The following is a 26,093-nucleotide window of genomic DNA, read 5'->3' as shown; positions in this document are numbered from 1 at the left end:
AAGGGAAAGCATGAAGCTAGACTACTACATACAAAATAACCAGAGAGAGCAGGGCCATACATATTTATCAGTACTAAATGATATGGTAGAGAATACAAGGGCTATACAGAGTAGCCTGGGGATCAGAAGTCCTAGTTCTGCTTCTGTAATCAACTAGTGGAGTATCTTTCAGCAGTCACTTAACGTTTGACCCTTGGTTCTTCATCCATAAAATGAGGGGTTTGTGCAAGATGCTGTGATTCCTCCTAGCTCTGTATACTGCAAGATGATGAAAGTTACAGTATTCATGTTAGATGAATGGGAAATAGTGATTGGTTAACTGGAGGGGACCGGGGACTCATGGAAATGCAGTAAATGATGGTAACCAGAAGGACTGACCCCCAAGGACTGTAGGATAGAGCCGAGAACCAGCTGGGGACTGGTTGAAGACCTGTTGCCCTGGTGTCATCAGCACAGTCTTTCTAGAATACAGCGGACCCTGCACAAAGCTCTCAGAGGGCAGAGGATCTGTCAAGCCTTGTGCACCCTTTGTCCCTGGGCCTCAAAGGAAGGGTCTTTTGAGACTCGTGTCTTCTCTCATTCTCTGAGCTCTTTCTGGTGCTTGACTTTCTTGCAAAAATACATTCAGTCTCTAGTCAGCCCGCCGTGTAGAAGGGTGATGTGTGTTAGCTGATCATCATAGGAAGCATCCTCTTTAAGTGGCCTACTTTGGCCAGCAGGCATATGGCAGCATCAGAACAACACACTCGCCTTTTCCCAGAGCAGTGCAGCATCCTGGCCTGGATGGCTCACTGTATGGTCAACTGTCCTGCTTCCCAGTGGCCCCAGGAACATCAGCCTCCTCAGCACCCTGCTGCAGTCGCTGGGCAGGAGGACCTCCTCTTTGGCTTTTTTTTTCCCCCTATATGTTTTCTCTGACCATGAAAACAAACAAAACAAAAACCACTTAGTTACTGCAGAAAAGTTGCAAAGTATAGGAAAAGTATAAAAAGATTTTTAAACAAAATCTCAACCCACCCCCAGTTATCATAAAATCCACATATGACCCTGAACCATGTTAATAACCTATACAGTTTTATTTGGGGAAAATTTTAAACCCTCTATTGTAGAAAATTTCAAGCATACACACAAGTAGAGAGAATAGAATATTGAGCCTCTGTGTAACCCAAACCCAGCTTCAACAGTTAAAAGATCTTGAAAGGATCTCTCATCTCCATTTTGGGCTTCCGGGCCAGGGCTCAGAAAGGGAGGTGACATAACAATGATATTGGAATAATTGGGATATTGGAATTATTAGGATTTAACCGAAGAGTTTTTAGGCACAGCAGGGCTCCGAGCTCCGTGGGTTTTGAGGCTCTCACTTGCATGGACAGCGTCATGGCAGCCTTTCTGGTCAGATGTGGCACTGCTCATCCTCCCTCACTTTGACATTTATTCTTGAGTCTTCTTCCCAGGCATGTGGATGGATTTTCATGGACACGTCAACCCCTGTCTGCCCAGCACCAGTGGTGATCACCGCCCACGTCCAAAATGAGGCAGTGCTTACTGGTCCATGATGCTGAGCAGAGCTCCCAAGGGTGGTCTCATTGGAATCATGCCACTGCCTGTGGACCAGGGTGGGAGAGCTGTTATTTTCTGCTTCTCCTCTTTGGCTGACTGGTCCTGCTCTGTTTTTCCACTAGTCAGAGAAGGGGAAGAATAGGTGGTGAAATGCCCAATAGGAAGTCCTCCTGGAGGTGCTTTGCATATGGGCTGAGGCACTGCTGCATCAGTGACGGTCACTGGCAGTCCAGGCAAGTGGAGAAAGTGGCTGCTGGCCATCAAGTCCGGGAGGGTTTGGGAGGACCAGAATGCTTGGAGAGTCTTGATTACTTATCACAGGCCCCTGGCTAAGCCAGATGCTGCCTTTGGAGCTTGTTTGTGTGGGGAGACTTAGCATATTCATTAGATATGCTCAGGGATCTGAGACAGAATGAAATGCCCTGCCTCCAGGACTGACAGGTTCTGCGTCCTTGCTGGGTGGCAGCAGGTGGCTGTGTTGCACTCGGGGCTCTCTGTCCTCACTCTTTTCACCTGCTCCCCCCACCCTTCTTTCTTGCCTGGGGACTGGGAAGACAGCTTTCATGTTCTGGCTGCCAGATCCTAGTGTTGGCTTTCTTCTTTACTGTGGTTCTCCCCTAGAAGGTGGTGACAGTATGGGTAGGATTGCTTTTAAGAGATTTGGAACCCAACGAGATATGGAGAGTCAAGTGTCCTCAAGAAGTTGACCCACTGTGGTTCTAGATTGGGACCCCTTCACTTTGCTCGCCTGGACCTTGGTTTCCTCTTCTACCAACTGATGGGTTGGATAGTGTGTTCTCATAATCTTCCAAGACTGTGGCTAGCATTCCTGGTATACAAGAAACCAGATTGCATGATCCACAAGCTTTACTTGCCCAGTGGTTGTATGGTATGCTGGGTGGGCATTGTGTCCTTTCGCTAAAATGTGGGTGTGGTCAAAGGGCAGTGACTCTGCCCTTAGAAACACCATCCACCATCTATCTGTGTGACTCAGGGGCAGGATGTTACCTGCATTGTAAGGCTGGTCAAAACCCTGAGGAGAAAGGGATTTAATGCCTTAAGTCAGATTCCCTATAAACTGTCTCTGGGACAGAGGTTTTTGTGGCAATGATTTATCTATGGACTACTTTCGGGAGAAACCTGTACCGATAGGAGGGAAGTAGAATAAGTCAGGAGAAAATACTAGGCAAAGGTGTGGTTGCAGACGTTTTAGCCTCAGTCTTATCCCTCAGGCGGCTCCACAGTGAGTTGCACCACAGAAGTTGTCCCATGCAGAGGTGAAGGGGCTGGGCCCTTGACACCCCTGCATCAGTGAGTTATTGGTTCCAGGTCACTGCCCCCCGTGGCCAGGCATAAACTCCCAGATGAGGAGGGTCTGTCAGCCAGGGGCCAACATCTCAGGAGGATCCAGGTGTGAGCCATTAGCAGCCAACACTCAGAGCTGCTGGTGGGAGGGGGGTGGGTACACTTGCTGGTAAAGGAGACCTGATGGAGGCAGCACAGAATCTGCCACATCCAGGCTGCTGAGAGCCGGACAGGGAGTGGGGCTAGGAGGCAGGGTATGAGGGGGCTATTCTGAATATAAGTCCCTGAGCAAAGAGGGAATGGGGATGGCTCAGGACATGCCGGGAAATGCTCAGATGTGATTTTCCAATTAGGCCAACGTAACTGATGGTTATAGAAGTCAGGAGAACATTACATTTGAGGGAAGGGAGATGGTGCCTAGGAAGGGGTGTGAGGGAAGCCCTGGGGTTATCTGGGTGCTGGCTGCACGGTTATGTACGCTTTGAAAAAATCCACTAAGAGTGCGCTTATGATTCATGTATGTTTCAGTACAACATCCACACGGGGGCCCGGGGGCTGCTATCGCAGGAAGACAGGAGTTCCCTCATTTTTCTTCTCACGTGTCCCCTACCTCTTGACACTTCTGAATCTTTTTTTTTTTAATTGAAGTGTAGTTGATTTACAATGTTGTGTTGGTTTCAGGTGCCTAGCACAGTGATTCAGTTACATATACATATATATATATATCTCCATTCTTTTTCAGATTCTTTTCCCTTACAGGCCATCACAAAACATTGAGTAGAGTTCCCTGTGCTCTACAGTGGGTCCCTGTTGGTTATCTATTTTATATTTAGTAGTGTGTCTATGGTAATCCCAAACTCCTGATTTATCCCTCCCCACCCCCCTTCCCCCTTTGGTAACCGTAAGTTTGTTTTTTATGACTGTGGGGTTTTTTTTGTTTGTTTGTTTTTTGGGTTTTTTTTGTGTTATGCGGGCCTCTCACTGTTGTGGCCTCCCCCGTTGCGGAGCACAGGCTCTGGACGCGCAGGCTCAGCGGCCATGGCTCACGGGCCCAGCCACTCCGCGGCATGTGGGATCTTCCCGGACGGGGGCACGAACCCGTGTCCCCTGCATCTGCAGGCGGACTCTCAACCACTGCGCTACCAGGGAAGCCCCAATGACTGTGTTTTTTATGACTTCTTAATCTTAACCTTCTCCTCCTCTTTCTTTCACCTCCATGATAAACCTTTTCTCTGCCTTTCTGACCTCTGCTGCCTCCTGCCAAGGTAGTTTCTTAGATTGTCATGTGACTCTTTACTCTGAAAGCTTCAGCAAATCCTTTCCTGACCCCCTGGACCAGATCAGATGCACCTGTGGGTCGGCTCCCTGGTGGTCCCTTCATCACACTCATCTCGGTTTAAAGCCGCACGGTATGTGTGAGCTCACTTATTTAATGTGGGTCTCCCCATTATACTAGTTCATGGAGGCCAGGGCCTGAGACAGTTTTGTTCATCATTTATCCCCAGTACTTAGGAGAATATCTGTTGCCTAGTACATGGTCCACAAATTTGTTGAACAAAATATGGCCTTTAGGCTCTGAGACATGGACTGCGAGTCCCAAGTCCCTTGGGATGAAAAGGAGCTGTACACTTGGTGCTGGAATGAAGTGAGGGGCCCAGGCAAGGCAAGTGAGCTGGGCAGTGCCGGATGCCCAGGCGTCATACCCTCAGGGAAGGTGGTAAGCAGTTGAATTGTCTTTGGCCTCCTCATTATATTTTTGTGTTAGCCTGTGAGAAGACCCACCAAAAAGGAACATTGTTAACTTTATTTCCTCCACCTCTTGCCCTCTCTAAATTTTCTCTCCCCGGGATGGTCTGCAGAGGCCTTGGACAGATGCTTTTGCTGAGACGAATGGCCTGGCCTCTTTGACAGCCCAGGGTGGCTGCTCCAGCCCTCCCTTGACCTGAGCTCACTTGGCAGTTCCAAAGGTCTCTCTCTGAGACAGAGCCTCTAGGCCAGCAGTTCTCAACTGGAAGCCATTTTTGCCCCCAGGCATTTTGGCAGTTCTGGAGCCACTTTTGGTTGTCACAACTAGGGGAGTGCTGTTGGCATCCAGTGGACAGAAGCCACGGATCTGCAAATGCACCATACAAGACAGCTCCCACAGCCAATAATTATCCTGCCCACGATGCCGATGGTGCCCAGGCTGAGCCTGCGGCAGGCCAGGCCAGGGCTTGCCAGTGGGTGCCACCTCCAGCCTGGGAAGCAGGTGTACCTGAGAGACCTTTTTGTTTTTCCTCTGAAAGGACCCTGGAATAAGTATCCTCGTTTTTTTCCCCAGTTCCAATTCACTCAGCCTCCCCGCTCAGCTATATGTCATTCAGCCTCCCTGGTCAGAGCTGCTCTGTGAGAGGCGTGGACATCCAAGAGGAGGCCCTTCACCCTGCTTTCTGCAGAGCCTTGTGGAACCCTGATGGAGACCTGCTTCCAAGGATGGGGGCTATAGCACTGCCTTTGCAACCCAGGCCAGGGCTGGGCAGGGATCCCCTGCCTCTTGTCATCCCCATCCCCATGCTTCTTTCCAGTCCTCCTCCCACCCCTGCCTTCCACCATCTCCCCCATCACCTGGAGATTAATGTGATAATTGCCATGTGTGCCTGTTTACGCAGGGAGTGGGTGCACTCACCACCCCCAGTCAGGCAGGTTCCCAAAGGAACACATTCCCACTGTGTCAGGCCTGGTACCCGCTGAGCACTCCCTGTGCAGGGTGGGCCGCCACCCCCGACTGCTTTCTCTGTCATGAGCCCCATCCTGCGCACGTGTGCGCATGTGTGTGTGTCACTCAGGGAATCAGCAGGTGAGAGAGATGGAGGGCAGCCTGCTTGCCAAGTCTAGGGGCTTGACTGGGTCGGTGGGAGGAGAATCAGCATCTTAAATAAGAGGATGTTGCCCCGAAGAAAAGCGCTCTCATGTACTGCCTGCCACAGAGTAGGTGTTCCATGAATGGTGGGGAGGAGGAAGCTGGTACTCTGTGTGCAGCCGTCTTTGCAGTGAGGGGCTGGTTTACACTTTAGCTGCTCCACAATAGCGGTCTGGGCAGGGAAGGGTCCACTCTCCTGGGGCCAGAATCCAGTGGACCATGTTTGGAAAGCTGTAGGTCTCCTTCCCCGGGATCTTGCAAAGAGTACTTAGCACAGCTGTCCCCTGGCCCTGAAGGAAGAGTTGCTAGGGAGAATGAAGTGTGATGCTCCTGCAGGCAAGGTGCTTGGGAGAGTCACAGAAGCGGGGGGTACAGGGAGAGGGAAGGAAAGGGAGAGGTCCTCCCTCTCACACAGGCAGCCCTTCCTCTCTCCCATGTCCTGCTGTGTCACAGACACACATGCCCACCCCAGAGGGGACAGTCACAACTCTGGGGTTGAACTGGTACCTTTCTGCTTGGCACTCCTGATTTCCCACCTCATATGGTATCAGGGCACTTGCTGCCTTCAGAGTTGTCGATTACTTTCTTCTTTTTTCATCTCAGAAGACACTTCAGTAGTTGTCTCTCCTACACTGGACAGTTTTAAGGTTTTAATAATGATGAATCAGAAGGAGATTGAAGCTCTGATCAGCATCAGAAAGAACCTTGCCATTTTGGAGGAGGGAAGCATGAAGTCCTAGGCTTGCCCACTTCCTGCTGAGGTTTGTTCCCCTGTCCTGGTGGCCTTGTCATTGATCCACTGACAGGCATGGGAGGTGAGGGTGTGAGGCCACCTGGAGAGGAGGAACAGGAGGGGCCGAGGGAAGAGGAAGCCGGAGGGAGAGGCGGAAGGTGTAGAGAGGGTAGGGCAAGTCTATTAAAAGGTTTGTGAATAATCTCGGGGAGCTGTCAAGCTGCTTTCTCCAGAAGAACCTTTTAAGCTGTCAGTCATCCTTAATGACCCCCTAGGGTTATTAACCCCCTAGCCGCTGGTGCTGGGGTCCTCCCAGATATTCTTTTTCTCCTTCTCTTCCCTTTCTCCTCTGTTCTTCTCATCCAACAGGCCCCAGTACCATGGTGGATGACTTTTTTTTTTTCTTTTAAAGCAATTCAGACAAAGCTTGGGGAGAATATCAGAATGAATTTGGTTTGGCATATTTTAAACACGAGAATCATCTTACTCAAAGTGTGGTCATTTATTGATTGGTTGAGCATCTATGTGTGCCAAACACTTTGTCAGATGCCAGATACAGAAATGAGCAGTGAAGGCTCTTGCCTTAATGTAGGTTACAGCGAAACCAAAACATTCTCACGGCACACTGAGTAAAAGGACACTCTCCATCAGCAGTATTTTAGAGAATTGGGAAGCACATTCCAGACTCGGGGCCTGTGAGGAAGTCCTTCTCTCCCTGTATTTCACAGGCTGTATTTCCTGATATGTTAATAGATTGCCGTTGAAAAGGAGGTTTTGTAATCAAGGAAGTGTAAGAAATGATGGAGGAAATAAAGTTAATAATGTTCCTTTTGGGTGGGTCTTCTCACAGGCTGACACGAAAATATAATCTGCTGTGTTTCCCCAGTTTCTTTGGTTCCAGAAGCTCATTTTCCACAGAACACATGAACATCTTACAGATTGCTAGCAATGAGGAGAACACAATTTGGAAATTGTTCTTCACTGTGCAGCATCCCTGGCAAATAGTCACCCAACTGAAATTGCTCTAACCATCCTCAAAACGTAGCACAGTCACTCCTGGGACCAAAAACAGATTAAAAGTCACAATTTCATCATTGCCGTTGCTGACACCAACTAATGTTTATTGGCAACTGAGCCCTGATCTGGGTGCTGGGAGCAGACTCAGTTCTTGCTGCCAAAGAACTCTAAGGGTGGGGCGGACTGTCTAAGCCATGGAGTGAATGAAACTTGTTTATCTGGAGCACCACCGGTGAGCCATCAGCGCTAACCAGTCTTTACAAAATGTTGCATTTATAGTCATGGATAAAGATAGAGCTAGTTATACAAAGATCATCCAGTCCATCCTGTAGCTCACAGGAAGAACCATGTCTCAATTATCTCAGAAAAAATAGCTTCCTGTGTCCATTAAAACCCCCTGTGGCCCTTGGCATCTAGTTCTTCTGCATCTTCCTTCTGATATCAGGAGAAATTTTCTCTGCAGTCTGACCCGAATCTGCCCTGCTTACACTTGACTGACCAGCCCTGGTTGAACCAAAGAGCCTAGATCTTATACACTGAAATTGGCAGGTCTCTGCTTTTGTTCATACAGTTCAGAAGGTGTTTGTTTGTTTTTAACTTTTATTCTGCTTCATTTGCAAATGTATCTCTCTGAACAACATAGGGGCAAGACAAAAAGACACGAGCTTGGTGAAAGAGGTTGCCTTAGAAGCTATTTTTTAATGGAAAAATCTACTGTACAGTGATAGCTGCCATGATCAGTGGGAGGCTATATTTTATAGGCTGACATATTTGAATGGGAGGCAGAAGGAAAATGAGATAATTTGGGGAAAAACAAGATAGAATGTCATAGAAGTCCATGGGAAGCAGGAAGACAATGAATCAAAATATGTTTGCAAAGTTAGTAGTGAGAGGGAGAAAAAGGTAAATCACGGGGATAAGAAACACTTTGCAATAGAAATTCCGAATTCAGATCTTAATTTTACTAATTTAGCATGCGAATTTTAGGCATGGCATTTGATTTGGATGGCCTTGTTTCTCCAGTGAATTGGGAATAAAATATCTTTGCAGAAACTTTTGAGTTTCAAACAGGTATTAAAGTTTGTGTGTGAGGGGTGGAGTGGGATTGGGGTGATTCAAAGCCCTGTATATGTAAAATGCAATTCAGGTGGACTTGTTGGGAAGATTTGGGGTTGATATCATGAGGAGACAAAGCTTAGTTGAGAGGTCCGTGTGTTAGGACTTTTCAGAATTCTCCAAAACTGTTTAAAGGTCCTTAATGAGACATCCTACTGAGAGTTGCTTTATGTTTTGTTTTGTTTTTTTTTTTTTGGCTAAGACATGTCATATAATCCTCCCTCAGCCCCCTACCGTTCAAGGGCCTTGCGTCTCACTTGTGGTATAAGAATCCAGAATATGGGTTTCCATGCAGTTTTTAGTTCACTGTGTGTTCACATTAGAGAGAGAACAAGGGATCACTCTTCAAATCTAGATTTATTCCTTCTTTTACCAGAGCCTTCCCAGGGCCAGGCCTGATCTAGCTCTGTACTATTGGACTATGATGGAAGCAGGAAAGCCAGAGCCCAGGGTCACGAGCTGAGCAGGATGTGGATGACATTAATCTCTCCCAAGCAACCTGTGAAGGTGTTTGCCAGCATCCCTGGAATAAAGTGATGGACACAGCCTGCCTCTGTCCTTTGAGAACTTGCCCAGTTTAGAGTACAAAGGCTTAGTACCCACATCACCAAACACTGTAAAACCAGTGATTATTTGCATGATCTTAGAAAAGTGTTTTACCTTTCTGGGTTCACTTACCTGCTGAGTGAGGGTGTTAGACCATTCCAATTCAGGATGTTACGTGTGGCTGACACGGTGCCCTTCACAGTGTACATGGAGAACATGAGTTAATCTACAACCACATTAAATTGGGAGTGAAGTGAGGCAGTGTTTAACTGTATTGCACTGTGCTTTTTCATCACCCTATATGTGCTGCAGGAACGGAGGCCTTCACCTGGCGGATGGTTCTGATGAAGTATTAAGGAACCATTTTTCTTCCTTTCAGACCAATGATGCCTTAGGAGCCACCTGGAATTGGCTGTACTTCATCCCCCTGATCATCATTGGATCCTTCTTTGTTCTCAACCTCGTCCTGGGAGTGCTTTCTGGGTAAGCCAAATGTTTCTCTCTCCTCTTCTTTCTAACGATAAACTAGTGCTCCTGACTCCTTGCAGATTCATTCATGTAACCTTCATCAACTGGGCAGCCCCTATGTGCCAAAAGCTGTTCTAGATTCTGGGAATGCAGTCGTGAACCATCGTTTTAATCATCTTTAGTATTCGTAGGAATTAAAAAATCTTTAGACTGGTACAACTTTGAACATGGTAGCTAGTGAGAGTCCATTTATCCATCCATCCTTTCATTCTGTCATTCAACAGAGACTTTCTGTGTCAAACACTGTGCTTGTTGATAGACATATAATGTTTAATAAGAAACAGGATTTACCCTCAAAAGGTTCTTACTCTATTGTGTATTGGACATCAAATTCCATATTTGTGGCTTGAATTAGTATACATCAGTTAGCAAGTACTGAATGTTCAATGCCATTGCAAAGAGCACATAAAGTATAAGGCACGGTTTCTGCCTTTAAGAAACTTATGTTTTGCTGAGAAGACAACACAAACACTTGAAACAGGGAACAGGAGTTCTTTTACTGACTAATATAAGATACAGTTCATTTGTTTTGGGGAAGGGACAAATCTATATAGTCTGAAGCTATCAGAAATGGTTTCATAAAGGATTGGGATTTTGCTTGGGATACAAAATATGTAATAGAATAAAATAGAATATATGGGAGTGAATATTCCAGGAAGTTGAGCACCACACCATAAGCAAACATGAAGAAATGGGATTCATCATGGAGAGTGAGGAGACCAGAATGCAACCAAATTTAACTTGAGTGGAAATTTCATTTGGGAATTGAAAGGGTAAAATAGGAGGGCTAAAACAGGGCCTTAGAGAGGCTTTCATTTTTCTAAGCAAAACTGAACGTAATCTCTTGTCTGAATGGCAGACATTCTTGAAATGGAAATTTATAAGGTGGTCCTTCTCTTTAAACGTGGCAGATTGAACCAAGTTGGGCATCTCTTATAAGTCCACTAACACAGGAAGTAAATATTGAAAGGACACAGTGACAAAGAGAACAGGAGAGGGTATGAAAACAGATGAGAGGTGTCAGCAGAACTTTTGAAGACAGTAAATGGTAACTAATCCAGTGGCACGAAAGCTGAGGTTACACTGCCTCCAGCGAGGAATGCCAAGAAAAAAGCAAAATGACAGCCCTAGAAAGGCTCAGGAATTGAGGCACCAGGTATGTCTAAAAGCTGGGGTATGGGGGGGATTCTAAAACAAGAGGATTTTTCCCAGTTCCTAGATGCATTCTCCCCGGTACCTTAGATCTCTTCCCCCAGACACTGCTCACAGGTGCCTGTCCCACCCAGCCCCCTCCCCCCACCAGCCAAAGTTAGAAGATTTCCTCTCTGAGGAGGCTGAATCAGAGAAGTGTGGAATAGTAACATCAGGGTGGGGTTGATATTCTGTACTGAAAATGGGAGTGTTACATGAAAGTCTACAAACTGAATGTCATGGTCCCAGCCCACTTCTACTGCTTGGCTCTCAAAAATGGAGGAGTTCACAGCCTTCCTCTATGGGGTAACTACCCACCTGAAGAGAAAAGACGTCTGTATCCTGATATTTGAGGGTAATCAGAGAAATGGTCCCATCCCTCACCTTCAGTGAGGCTCACCATATTAGTTTCCTGAGGCTGCCCCCAACAAATTACCACAAACTAGGTGGCTTAAAAGTGTGAGAGAAATTGTCTCATAGTTCTGGAGGCTAGAGGTCCAAAATCTGGCAGGGCCACGCTGCCTCCAAGGGCTCTACGGGAGAATTTCTTTGCTTCCTCTTCTAGCCTCTGGTGGCTCCAGGCATTCCTTGGCTCTGGCTGTGTCACTCCAGTCTCTGCCTCCATGGTCAAGTTGCCTCCTTCTCTTCTGTCTAGAATCTCCCTTTGCCTCTCTCTTATGAGGACACTTGACATTGGACTTAGGGTCACCTGGATAATCCAGGATGACCTCTTCATCTCAAGATCCTTAACTTAGTTACATCTGCAAAGATCCTTTTTCCAAATAAGGGAACATTCACAGGTTCCAGGAATTAGGATGTGGACCTATCTTGGGGGGAGGGGGCCACCAGTCAAACCACTACACCCAGCATTCTACAAGCCCCAACCATTCATGCAGGAGTTTCCAGTAAGCCTTTTATGCCTTGCTCTTAAATATAAACACACAGCTAGGGGTCATCAGCATTCAAAGAAAAGGTCCAACACAAAAGACAAAATCAAAAAAATAGGAAAAAGGAACTTGAGGGAACATGAATAATGCAGGGAGCGGAAGAAAGTATAATTGATATCAACAGAGATAGAAGAGAAATTATTTTATCCACAAGGCAGCAGATTGCTATTAAAAAAAGAGAACATTTAGCAGTTAAAAAGAGCTCTTGGAAATTAATGTAAAATAATTAGTGTAAAATTTATATTAATGTAAAATTAATTAATGTAAAAACATTAAAATGTAATAAAAATAAATGGTTGGATTATAAAGTTGATGAAATCACTCAGAAAGTAGAACAGAAATAAGAAAATTAGAGGATTGGTTCAACATTGAACTAATAAGAATTCCATAAAGAAAATGAGGAAATGGAGAGGAAGAAATTAACAAAGAAAAATACCAAAAATGTTCTCAGAACTAATAAACTCATACTGCCAGATTAAAAGATCTGTTGAGACACGTGCAAGGATATTCTTTCTAGTATTAGTTTTTGATGGTGGGGACTTGGAGAAAATCTGGGTACCTATAACTAGGAGAGTAGTTAGGTGTCTGTTGGATGACATACTATGTGCCAGTCAGGAGCAACAAAGACCATGTACATGTTAAAAACAGAGTTTAGTGAAAACAAGAAGGAAACAGTATAATACCATCCACATAAATTTAAAAATACATGTACACATAATATACAGTTCATAAAAATTCATTCAAATAAAAACTATACATTGAATATATTGTAATGGTTGTTTGTATGGCAAGGAGATGGGAGGTGGATGTGGAGAAAAAAGAGAACAAGTGAATTAATCATAAAAATGCCAACTGAGCCCTCAACACAACAGTTGAGAAGAGATTACACCAAGATAAATCATGACATTTCAGAGCATCTGAGTAAAATAATATTCTGAAAGCTTAGTAAGGAGCTGAATTTTATCTATAAAGAATCAGGAATTAGGATGGCTTTGGACATCTCCATGACATTGAAAGTTAGAAACCAATAGAGAAGTTCCTAAAAAATTTTTTGGAAAAAAATTTCCAAGATAGAATGCATATACCTAGCCAAAATGGCAATTATTTGTGAGGATGGAATAGCAATATTTTGAGACACTTTCTCTGAAGAAGTTACTGGAGAATGTGTGTCACTAAAAATAAAGAATTAATTGAAGAAAGAGAAGGACCCGAGACTCATGGAAACAAGGGATTCATTAGAGAGAAAGAAAGGAGATTTCCAGGATGATGATGAAGGGAACTTAAGGATAATAACTGTCAGAAGGCCTAGTGAGCAGCAAGTTCAGATTTGAGTAGGATGACAGAGGGCTCTAAAAATATGTTTAAGAAAAAAATGAAATTAATATGTTTCCCAATGTGTATTATTCTACCTACAAGAGTTTAATTTTTTTCTAAAACTTTGTATATGAATATATAAATATTTATGTATTTGCACACACACACCAATCTAAGCAATTAATTCCACAAAATACAGAAGTGTTACCACTAAAGTAATATAAGCAAAGTAAGTACTCCATACCGCTCAGCTGTCAATCAGACGTACATTGTTCACACTGGATTTTGAGATAGCCCCTATGGTGCTATAATTGCCTTAAGAGGATGGGGGAGAATAAGGATGGGGGAGGAGAAGGGAATGTCAAAGACTAAAATCTTAGGTTCTACAGTGGGGAAGTCCTTAAGTGATAACTAAAACTGAAATATCAAGAAAGAACAGTTGTGTAAGTATAATATTTATAAAGTTGGAAATGAATACTAAAAGAACCAGGTAAAAGAGTTATAAGTGGTTGCCTTGGGGAGTCAGGTTCAGGGGTGAGGCAGTGGGTTGCTATTTTTTCATTACAAGCTTTAAAAATTTTTGACTTTAAAACTCAACATGCATGACTTGGAGAAAAATAGGAATTAAATTTTAAAATTACTGCACACACACAAAAAGTGTAGGATGAAAGGAGTGTATAAGACTCTTCATCTAGCATGGTGGGGGGAGGATTGGCCTGGAGAGAGACCAGATACAGGAGGATTAAGGAGGAAACAGCCATATTAGTCAACTCTGTGGTACTAAGAGCCTTGGGTGACTTGTGAAATGGTTATGAAGGAAGGACAAGAGACAGTGTGAAGTTCTTAATAGTGCGTATCTTGAGTGGAGAGTCGTACGACATAATGCGATTTCTTATGTATGTACTCATTCAGTGAGCATTTATTGACATCCTTTATGCTCAATAGGTAATTCTCTCCACATAGCCTATAGCTACAACTCACCTGCTCTACCTCAATGACTGCCCAGGAGGGACCTGACCATAGACTTCTTTCTTCTTGTGTTTCTACTGAGGGGATGATCTCTTGTTTGTATAATCTTATCCGACATTCTTTGTCCTTACTTGTCCATGTTTTAGTTGAGAAAATTCAAGTCAGATTCTCACTATTGAATAACAGGTCATTGATATTCCAGATAGGGTTCCAGTGTGCATTGAGGATGTGTCGTAACAGAGCTGGAAGTGGGTCAGAGCACTGCCCTGAAACCCAATTCCTGTCTGACCGCGTCCACTCTGATGGACTAGCTCTAGTTTGGAATTGCATCTTTGAATTCTCCTACATCCTTCTCTGGGTGGGAAAGCATGGGAGGTTGGGAGAAATGTGAGCTTGGGCATCTGACAGTCACAGGTGAGATCCTAACCCTGCCGCTTGTTAGCATTGTGCACTTGGACAAGTTACTCTGAGCCTGCTTCCTCCTCTGTGAAATGGGATAGCTATATCCCTCTCCCAGGCAGAAGCCTAGCCCAGGTCTGGCATGGAGTAGCCGTCAGCTCTTACACCCTTTGATATTATCGATGTTCGTTTTCTCTGCCTGTTAGGTGCAGGTGGCTATCATCTGAGTAGCAGCCTATGATGTTGGTCTTGAACCTGCCGCAAGGCCATCAGTTCCTCTCTGACCGGGAGGCGGCCTGCTCAGGTTCGGAGATGAAACAGAACTGCATGGCATATGCCTCCTTAGCACTTCTGGAGAAGCCTAGGAAGTGACAGCAGCGGCTGGGAACAGCTGGTGTGAATAAATTCCAACATTTAAAAGCGTGTTAACAATAGGGGCCTTACAGGCTGGGGCTGGAATATTTCTGTCCTGGTTTCTTTTTCTCGTTCTGATGCTCAACATGCATTGGGTTTCACTGGTGTCTGCAGAGGGTTCGGCAGCAGCTAGTTCTGTGTACAGGGTTGTGGGGGGGCATGGGCTCTCTCTCTTGCTTTGTCTGATTCTCACATGCCCCCGGAGGGGATGGAGGCGTTCTCCTTTGAGTAAGAGGTTGCTTGGGAGTTGCACTCATAAGCCAGGCAAAAGCTCTGAAGGTTTTATCTCTGGGATACATGTTCCCAGTGACCTGCAGGCAGTTTGAACGTTAGGTACCGAGGTTTCCTAAAGCAGGGAGAAGGCAATGGAAGGAGGAACCCCTCTGTTGGACAAGTGAAGAAGAGTCCGGTGAGTGGGGGCAGGCAGGCCACACTGGTGCTTATGGCCCACCAAGTGTGGAAGTGATGGATGCACCTGTCCCAGGGGCATGGGCCTAGGTGGGAGGAGGGCTCAGGGGTATGTTTGTCCGTTTCAGTGTATTTAAACAGGAAATGTGGATAGAAGCTTTGTTGCATTTTTACTTGTCTCAGAGGAAATGGGATTTGATGAAAACCATTAGTTTAGGCTTGAAGAGAAGCAGAGCTTCCTGTCTCCATGGAAACAAAACAGGGCTGCTTAAGTACATCCTGAAGTGCAGTCAGGGGCTACAGGGCAGAAGGCTCATGCAAACAGAAAATGACCCTTACCCCATTGCCTCTACTCTCTGCTCCCAGGGCGTCTGGAGAGAGGGAGGTAGGCTTGGGGGAGCAGCTGTGCTGTCTCCAAACTAGGACAGGGACAGCCAAGCCAGGGATTGCTTACACATGCACACAGGGAGCATGTATGTAAAGCATGTCATAGTTTTCAGAGCACCTTTGCTTAGGTAGACACTATCTTTATTTACAGATGGGAAGAGGGCAGTTTAGAGGTGCTAACCCCCAAGTAGTTGCTGGCAGAGGTGTGGCCAGAGGTAATAATTTCCCACCTTCCGGTTAGGGACTTGTTTTAATACACCTACACCAGGTGGCCTCCATCCAGGAATACTGGCACCCAATGTGGCACAACTAGAGCAAGTTGGCCAGTGGTTAACCTAGAATATCATCCTGACATACAGATGTTGGTACGAGTTTTAATCTGTACCTACATTGAAGCACGTACTTATTCTCATACACTGGTCTTCAGTACACAATGTGACCTGGTACATACAAAGTAGAAGATGCCAAGGCCCACCGTCCAGGTCCTCTTGCCTTCAAGACTAATAGGGAGTGGTGGACTGTCCGTATAAGAGGAGGAATTCTTCTGGTCGCATCTCTTGAATGAGTGGAGTAGCTCCCATTACTGGCAAGATGACTGTGGTCTGTCTGTCTTGCCACCAACTCCTTTGCTGGGTAGGTTTGACGATTCAGTGCAATTCAGCAAAAGCTGATTGTGTGGCTACTATGCTTAAGACACCACGCTAGACTCTGAGATTACAAAGATGAGTAAAAGAGATTGTAGATAATTAAGGAAATCATTCAAAATACATGTAATGGTGTCTAAATTCAATAGATTCAGAATTCTAGCCCTATCAAAAGTTAAAGTTTCATATGTCATGTATTTTGGGCACCTACTGTCTTGTGAAGCATTGCTGAGAATACAAAGGTGAGTAGGACCTAGGTCCTGTCCACAGAGAAGAGGCTAATGAATGTACCTTCAATATTAAATGTTGGATATCCTGAGTCACCTGCCATTGCGAGGCGGCACCTGAGCATTTCCCAGGCCTGACTTGAGATAGGAATGGCTGGTGGTCTTAAGAAGGAAATTGTTCATGCCCACATCGGTGGTCCAGATGAGCACTCTGAGGGGTTGGTGGGTATCAGTTTGGCCTGTGTGTGATCTTCCCAAGTCAGACTGACATCGAAGGAGACTGGCTAAGATAAGCGCGTGCATGAACCACACGGTAATTCTCCTGCCAGGATTCCAACACTGGAATCAACTGGGAGAAATTCAGCGAGCAGTTCCTGAGTGCTTGCCATATGTCACTTGCTCCTAGGGCTGGGAATGAGATCAGACAGGGACAGAGAGCTGCTACCCTCAGCGAGCTTGTAGTCTAGGTGGAGAGGTAGAGAGATAGCACAGGGTGAGCATTTATATTAGATGGGGGCAAGGATCAGGCAGGGCCACCTGAAGAAGGTGACATTGATGCATTCTTTTGAAGAATGAGTAATGGCCAGCAAGAAGAAGGGAAGAGGACTTTCCAGCAGGTTGGTAGTCAGGAAGATGTATAATGAGAGGCCATTGTGAGTGACTGGAGTGAAGCATGTCGGGGACTGTAGAGGAGGTGAAACTAGAGGCAGAGGCTCATCATGCACGGCCCCTCCTGTGGGCTAAACCTGAGTTCAAACCTGACCCCTAGAGCTCATGGTGGGGGGGGTTCTCAAGCTTAGCGGGGAAGACAGCCAGTTTGCATTTGAAGATGATTACCCTGGAGAAGTGAGATTAGAGGCAGGGAAACATGTTTGGAGCAACAGATGAAGAAAGAAGCAGAGAAGCAGTGAGGCAGAGGGGAGTGGTGATGGAGAAGGTGGACCAGATCCAGAAGGTGTTGGTGGGATGGGATCTGCATGACTTGGTGACTGTGTGGGTGTGTTTGAGTGTGTACTGGGGGTGGAAATAAGAGGGAAGTGTCTTGGACTACTTCTAGATTTTTTAAAAAAATTTTTTATTGAAGTATAGTTGACTTACAATATCGTGTAAGTTTCGGGTGTGCAGCACAGCATATATATATATATACACAAACACACACATGCACACATTTATATTCTTTTCCAGATTCTTTTCCCTTATAGGTTATTACATAATATTGAGTATAGTTCCCTGTGCTCTACAGTAGGTCCTTGTTGATTATCTACTTTATACATAGCAGTGTGTATATGTTAACCCAGCCTCCTAATTTATCCCTCCCCTAACCCTTCTTTCCCCTTTGGTAATCATAAATTTGTTTTCTGTCTGTGAGTCTCTTTCATTCGGAATTGAGCCACTAGATGGCCGAGGGAGAACACAGGACAAAGAGGTTTTGAGGGAAAGAATTTAGGTTTTGTACCTATAGGGTTCGAGAAAGCGTAATGCATTTTACACCTTTGGCTAGTTCACAGCAGTAGTGTAGGGTTTGTTTTAGGTTGATTTTTTTTTAAGCTGTAATTTATTGAGACTGTGCTATGCACCAAGCATTGTGCTAATCCCATGACACACATTGTTTCATTTAATCCTCACCGTGACCCTTGAGTTATTACTATCTTTTATAAATAGGATAGCTGTGACGGGAAGGTTTGGTAATTTGCCTAAGCTCACAAAGCAGCAGGTTCAGAATTTGGATGGAGGTCTGGCCAGACCCAAATACATCTTGCATATAGTTTAAATGTCCTTGTTAAAAGGAATTTATCTGGGATCTAGTATCGCAGAACTCGATGGAAATGAAGGGGCCCTTGGTGGCTGGTGGGACATATAGAGCTTTCCAGTCCTGCAGACAGAGATTTCATGTCAGACACCTGCAATGACCAGAGTAGAGTGTTCATAGTTCCCACTTTGACTGGAAGCATGCTCCTGGATGAGTTGCTTGCCCATGAGACTCCCACATAAAGCTATGAGGGTTTGTGGAAACAGTCTGCATTTCCCCAAGAAGCTGTTTTGTGTATCAGTTGTCAGAATTGTACCTTAGAGTGTGATAAAAATTATTTGAGGCAGAAGGGACTATAAGTGTAGTTTACTCCTGGCCTCCATGTTATAACCGAAGAAGTGTGACCAGAGAGTGAAGGGACTTCCTGAAGTCATATGCAGCTATTTAGCGGCAGATCTTGACTAGAACCTAGTCCTCTAGTTCCCTGTTCAGAATGCTTATTTCCTCTGCACAATGGGGATAGCTTAGCAGTAAAATACAGACTCTGTAGAGAGCGTACCTGGGTTTGAATCCCATGTCCATCACTTGTCATCTGCATGACCTTAGGCAAGTTGCTCCACATTTCTATACCCTCGATTACCCGATTGCAAACAAGGATTCTAGGATCCACCATGTAGGATTGTTGGGGAAACTAAATCAGATCATTCATGTTAAGTGTTCAGTACCTGGGAGATAGTAAATACTTAATCAGTGTTAGCTCTGAGTAGCAGATTTCTTCTCTCCAGACCTTGGTTTACACCTCAATAGGTAGGGCTGGGAAAGAGTCATTTTTACTTACCAAGTCTCCCCATTGAGTCAATTAGCATGAACTCGGATGTTTTCAGATACCACTGGTAGGGCTGACCATCCATGGCACCCTGTTCCCTAGAGGGAATAGTAATGATGGATCATTGGACCACACCCCTGTACCTCCACATGTGGCCATCACCTTGGACCCTATACCCCTTGCAGTTTCTTAGCAATGCCCTCTGCTCCTGTGGTCTGGAGTAAGCCTTGCCCCTTAGTTTTCCTTGTTGAATTCCTGCTCATCCCTCATCACCTGTTTCAGCTTTGACTTCCTTCATGAGACCTTTCCAGATCCATGCCGCCACTCCCATTCTGCAGTTAGGATTAAAATCTTTCTCCCATATGCTCTTATAGCACTATGTACCTGTCCATTAGAACCTATTACTCAGTATAACATTACACTATTTTGTTATGTCATTTAATAATAATAAAAATGCTAAAGAAAAGAGCTAACATTTATTGAAAGCTCATTATCTGCCTGATACTGTGCTAAATACTTTATACACATTATTTTGATTAATTTTATAATAGCCTCACGAGTAAGGTAGTATTGTTAACCCCATTTTATAATAAATGAGAAACTGGAGCCTGAGAAAGTTTGAGTCTTGAATATGACTGATATCAGGGGGCAGAACTCTCCTGTCCCGCCCAGGATGCACTGTCTTCCTTGTATTGGAGTTATGAATGTCCCTGTCACCTGTTAGGTTTTCTTTCTTTTTTTAAAAAATTGTTTCTTGCCTTTTTTTTTTTTTTTTTGGCTGTAGTGGGTCTTTGTTGCTGCGAGTGGGGGCTACTCTTCATTGTGGTGCGCGGGCTTCTCATTGCAGTGGCTTCTCTTGTTGCAGAGCATGGGCTCTAGGCATGCCAGCTTCAGTAGTTGCAGCACGCAGGCTCAGTAGTTGTGGCGCACGAGCTTAGTTGCTCCGCAGCATGTGGGATCTTCCCGGACCAGGGATTGAACCTGTGTTCCCTGCATTGGCAGGTGGATTCTTAACCACTGAGCCACAGGCAAGTCCAGGTTTTATTTCCTGTGTTGGAGATGGCTTTCCACATAATTGGACCTCTCTTAACATCTTAGTGCCTTATCTTGTGCTCAGTACATAATTACTGAATTGAAGGGAAACCAACTAACACCAGGCCCCTCTTAGAAGATTTCTTACCCCCTGGTGACGTTCTGGAGAAAAATACTGCAGAGGACTATGAAGAGGCTGGTATCTTGAAAGTCAGGAGCACACACATCACTAGCATTGGAGATCCAGGGGAAAGCTCAAGAGAGGCTGTTTACTTTGCAGAGTGGTGGTCCCTGCTTGCATCTAACAGGTGTTACAAACATGAAATTCTCACATACTGAACATTTTTTCACATAGCTATTGATTTTTTCTTTTAGTTAATTGCTCATGTCCTTTGCCCATTTTCCTCTAGCCATATTTATCTTTTTCACATGAACTTAAAATTTCTATTTATACAGTGAGGATATTGATCCATATAAATCACATGTGGCAAATATTTAGGGAACAATCACTTAAGGATAGTTAAAGCTGTCATCCTAGTGGGAATTGTGGGCAACTAAGTCTGTTGGAAGCACAGAAAGACTAAAGCAGTTATTCTTTTCTTTTCTTTTTCTTTCTTTCTTTTTTTTTTTTTTTTTTTTTTTACCATAGAGCACTTCATTTAGAAAGCATTTCATGGGTATTCATTTGTTTAATTCGCATAGTGACTCTAGGAACTGTGTTGTTATTTTACAACTAAGGAGACTGAAGTTCAAAAGTGAGCAAACAACATGCCTTAAATCCTAAATCTAAGGGTGTGGTGTTCTGACCCTTAGTCCAGTGCTCCTGGTTACACAAAACACTTTTTCCCATTCTGGAGTTGGGTATTGCCAGTAGAATCTTTGCTGCTCAGCTTCTATTCAAGACATAGCGGTGTGATTTACATACATGCTCCAACCAACCACAAAATGCTCTTTTGAATTTAGTTATTAGGTTGACAGATATTTATTGAGCAGTTACTATGTGCCAAACACTGTTCTAGATGCTGGAATTGAAAAATCCCTCCCCTCATGTAACTTATATTTTTGTGTTGCACATGTAATCTCTATTTTCTAGAATATTACTCACCATTTTAAGATGTACTAATGTGAAGAAGTATAATCAGTGCCAATACCCTGAAATCACCCTTGTTGATAACTTTACAGGCAGAGATTGTGAATGTGAAATGTAATGCTTTGAGAAGAAAAAGGCTCTAGGTCTCTTTTATTGTTTAAAATTTAGTTCCCTCTCAAAAGTCAAGCTCTAGTGCACTCTTTTATTTACCTGGGGGAGCAGGGGCTGCACTGGGATAGATGGTTCTGAGGGCCTGGGCCAAGGTGGGAGGATCATTGTCTGAATATGTGTGTGGTGGGGATGGAGCGGTGAAGTCATATCTGGTAGAAGCTAACAATCTTATCAAGAAAGGTCAACTCCAAGAGGCAGGGTCAAAGTGTTAACAGAAAAGGAATAGAGAAATCAGTGAGTAGGACAGTCAAGATAAATCATCAAAACAAGGTACTGTTTTACATGGACTCATACTTTTTCTAGAGCAATTTGAACATTAGACCTGGAATTCATTAGGTGCTTTTTTGGTGATGAAGACTACAGCTAAATATAAAAATGCCTCTATTCTCTGTTGAAGGATTTTTCATGCATTAAATTTTTAGTTGGCCAAGTTCTTAGGTGGCTGAAACAATACTGTTATCTCCTCTGCCATAACCTGAATAACTAGGTTCGAGATTCATTCTCGAATACTCTGATACCTTTATTTATATATGTGTGTGTACATACATACATTTGTACACACACACACAAATATACACACATATTTATATGCATACACACACACATATTTCCACACATGTACATGATGCTTATATTCATGCTCAAACTTTATATACATGCTGTATTCCAGTCTTTGTTCCTCCATGAAGTACTTAAGGACCCCGTAGGTGATTATACCGTTCTCTGAATTTGCCTTGTACAGTGTACACTGTATTGCACACTTGCACACTATATTTAAGCCTCTTCTAAGACTGTTTCTGTCTTAAAATCCCATTTAAGTTATCTGTTTTTCAGAGGAGGAGCTAATTTATGTTTAATAAAATAATATAATATAAAGTTATATTTAAGAAGATGGCTTATTACCAGGCCAGCCTGGATTTAATTTACCCATCTGGTACTAAGCTCCAAAAGGGATATTTTCACTTGGGTATCCCTTACGTGTCTCAAACTTAGGATGCTCTAAACTGAATTCATCGCCTCATTCCCCTACTCCACCACTAAAAACACCCACTACTCTTCCATACTCTCCCTCTGTTATCTTTTATCACTTTAGTTATCCAAGATAGTAACCTTTGTTAACCTTAGTCCTTTGGTTTTACTTATTCTCTGCATCTCGTTGCTCATCAAGACCTACTGGTTCCCCCTTTGAAAGGTTTCACGAGCTGTATCCTGGACTGTAGCAATTGCCTCTTTAAGTGCTCTCCCTACTCTAATCCAGCCTGCTCTCCATGATCAAAGCAGTCTTTCCTAACTAGACATCTAATTACACAGTTTGTGTACCTTAATTATTTATAATGGCTTTTCTATTGCCTAAATAATAGAATAATTTATGTGTTCATTTGTTCAGTTTTTCAACAAATAAGTATTGTGCTTCTACTGTGCCAGAAAGTGTTCTAGAAACTGGGAATATAGCACAGAACAAAACAAAAAGTCCTGCCCTTGTGGAGCTTGAATTCCAACATGGGGAGATTCTAAGTTGTTTATTCTCATTTAGGTAAATAAGAAGACAAACACTGTACTCGAAAAGGGATGCTTCAGATGACAAAGGTGTCTGTTTTCCCTAGTTTCATTTTTAACTTGAATATTAATAAATGCAAATAAGATTTTTACTTTACTAAATGGAAATTTATCTGAAAACTATAGTATATAAGAATATCCAAGACATTTGTTAGAACAGTGAGGAACAGGGACTTTTCTCCAAGTAGTAAAATGTATTCTAAAGCTGCAGTAATTGAAACAGTGTGGCCTGATGTAGTAATAGGAGGACCAAAATGAGATTCAAATATATATATATATATGAATTTACAGTGTATGTAAGTGTCATTTCAAATTAGTGAAATTATTCAATGAATTGTGTTGATAACTGACCAGTCACTTGTAAAGAAAAAGTTGAATTGGCTCCGCATCTCTTATATCTTATACCAAAGTAAATTGCAGGTGGAGCAAGTACACATGTTTTTAAAATTTTCTATAAATATTCAAAAAGATTATGGACTGTTTAAAACTCTTAAAGGGGGAAAGCCTTTCTAAGCATGATACAAATTAGTAATCCATTAAGGAAACAATTGATAAATTGAATTTGTAAAAATAAAAATGTGCTGACTACCATAATTCATTAATAAGATCAAAAGACAAAACTTGAGTTAGTTTTGAATTTTAGATTGAGGTTTAGGGAAGGTGGTTTAAAAAAAAAAGGTGATTGATTAGTAATAAGACTGTGAAGAGCTCTAGCTGTGGATAGAAAGTGAGGATCTTAGGCACTGATGGCTGAAATGAAAAAGGGAAAACAGGTGAAGATTTTAGGTGGTAGAATAGTCAGGACAATGTAAATGATTGGCTGTAATGGGTGAGGGAAGATCATTTAGGATACATCCCAAGATTCACTTGCAAATGTCTTGGAGAACTTTGGTTTTCCATTTACTGAGATGAATAATACAGGAAGAAAAACATCTCTGTTCTGGGAGGAATATGCATTCAATTTCAGACAGAGAGTGTTTGTGGTTCAGGAGGGCCTAACAAGTAGATAGGATCAGCCAATATCTGTGTTTTGAGAACAGAGGGAGAACAGATGCGACACACTCTCAGAACATAGTAGAGAAGATGGCACAAATAGATAAGGTTATCCATGGAGGGCATGTAGAGAAGGAAAAACAGAGCCAAGGATAAAGATTTCTAGAACACTAGCTATTAAAGAATTAGAACATCAAGATTGGTCAAAAGGATATCACAAAAGCATCACATCGTAGAGGGCAAAGAAATACAGGATTTCTAAAAGGAATGAGAAAATCCCAAATGTTGAATGAATCATAGAGTCAATACAAAGATGACTAAAAAATAGCTGTTGAAGTTTTCAATGTGGAGGACCTGGCTAGCTTTTTTTTTAAGTTTTTTCTTTTTTTGAAACAATTATAGAGTCACAGGAAGTTGAAAAAAAAAAGTGCAGGGAAGACTTGTATCCTCTTCACCTGGTTTCCCCAGTGATAACATCTTGCATGACTATAGTACAATACCAAAACTAGGAAATTGACATTGGTGCAATCTGTAGAGCTTATTCAGATTTAACTGGTTTTACATGCATTCCTGTGTGTGTGCAAGTGTGTGTTTGTGTGTGTGTGGTTCCATGCAGTTTTATCAAGTGTAGATTTGTGTAACCACCACCATAATCAAGACGCAGAACTATTTCATCACCATGAGACTTCCTCATGCTACCCCTTTATAATCACACCCACTGTCCTCCACTCCTCAACCCCTGGTAACCACTCAATTGTTCTCCATCTTTCTAATTTTGTCATTTTAAGAATGTTATTTAAATGGAATCATACAGTATATAACCTTTTCAAATTGACTTTTTTTTCACTCAGCATAGTTTCCTTAAAATCCATCCAGATCTTTGCACATATCAATAGCTTATTCCTGTTTGTTTCTGAATAACATTTCATGGTGTGGATGTACCGCGGTTTGTTTATCCATTCACCCCTTGGGAAGACATTTGAGTTGTTTTGAGTTTTGAGCTATTACAGATGAAGCTGCTCTGAACATTTGTCTACATGGTTTTGTGTGAACATAACCATGAGATAAATGCCCAGGAGTATAATTGCTGGGTCATAGGGTAAGGGCATGTTTAGTTTTATAAGAAACTGCCAGTCTGCTTTCCAGAGCAGCTGTATCCTTTTACATTCCTGCCAGCAAAAGTGAGAATTCTGGTTTTTCTTTGTCCTCACTGGCTGATTTTTAAAAATTAAATAATAATATACAATGAACACTAAAAAATATCACAATTTATGTGGAAATTTTAAGGTAATATAAGTAATGTAAACCAATGATTATTAGATAGATCATGTTTTTAAACATTATGGACCAGGAAGTTCTCAGAAAAAGAGAATAAACAGCAACAACAAAACCAACATTGACTAGATTGGAAAGACGAATATGGAGTTAATAACTTTTAATTTTAATAGTTAAAGGCTTTAAGACAGGATAATCACAAACACATCTTCAACTGCTAGCTTCTTTAATCATCAATTTATTAAAAAGTCCTAAGAAATGGTCCTTGTCTTGCAAGACTTCTCAAAGCTTAGCCCAACCTACTTTTCTGGCCTCAATGCTATGTTCCCTCTCCTTTCACCTTGCTACACACTCGCTGTTCCTGGATGCCCCAGGTACACACACCTCCGTTCCCTTTGCCTAGAAAGAACCACCATACCCCCCTTCACACACCTGCCTTATTTGACTAGGAAACGCTGACTCATCTTTCAAGGCCAAATTCCCCTTAAGTACCCTCATCTGCGTTTTTCTTGCACTATAGGTAATCCTCTATTAGAGCACTTGTCTTATTTTATAGCTATTTGTGGAGGTCTCTGCCCCTTTCATAGGGTTATGAAAGCAGGCACCATGGTGAGCTCACCTTCCTTTCTCCAGCACTTGGCAAGCGTAATTAACAGGCATTCAGTGGGCTCCCAGTAGATACCCTCTAGTGAACAAATCAAAGGCCGTCTTCCTGTGTATGGGATGTCTGCATTTCTCAGAAATTTTCCGGAGATTTTGGGCACTGTTTTCAGTGGCTATAATTCCCTGAAACTC

The 26,093-nt window shown here is 43.2% G+C and overlaps 1 protein-coding gene across 3 annotated transcripts in view; it reads left to right on the top strand.

The window, feature by feature from the left end:
* CACNA1E (calcium voltage-gated channel subunit alpha1 E) overlaps positions 1-26,093 on the top strand; it is a gene marked incomplete at both ends in the record, with an annotated part of 301,265 nt that overhangs the window by 149,245 nt on the left and 125,927 nt on the right. For all 3 annotated transcript variants that reach the window (XM_079696521.1, XM_079696523.1, XM_079696522.1), the window contains one exon: positions 9,556-9,659. In XM_079696521.1, the coding sequence (XP_079552647.1) occupies positions 9,556-9,659 (104 nt within the window). The remainder of the gene's footprint in view (positions 1-9,555; positions 9,660-26,093) is intronic.

This window comes from Hyperoodon ampullatus (genome assembly GCF_949752795.1).
Source record: "Hyperoodon ampullatus genome assembly, chromosome: 2".
In the NCBI taxonomy this organism is placed as follows: domain Eukaryota; kingdom Metazoa; phylum Chordata; class Mammalia; order Artiodactyla; family Ziphiidae; genus Hyperoodon; species Hyperoodon ampullatus.
The sequence above is the reverse complement of the archived record's forward strand: the minus strand, read 5'-3'. Positions and strand labels throughout refer to the sequence as shown.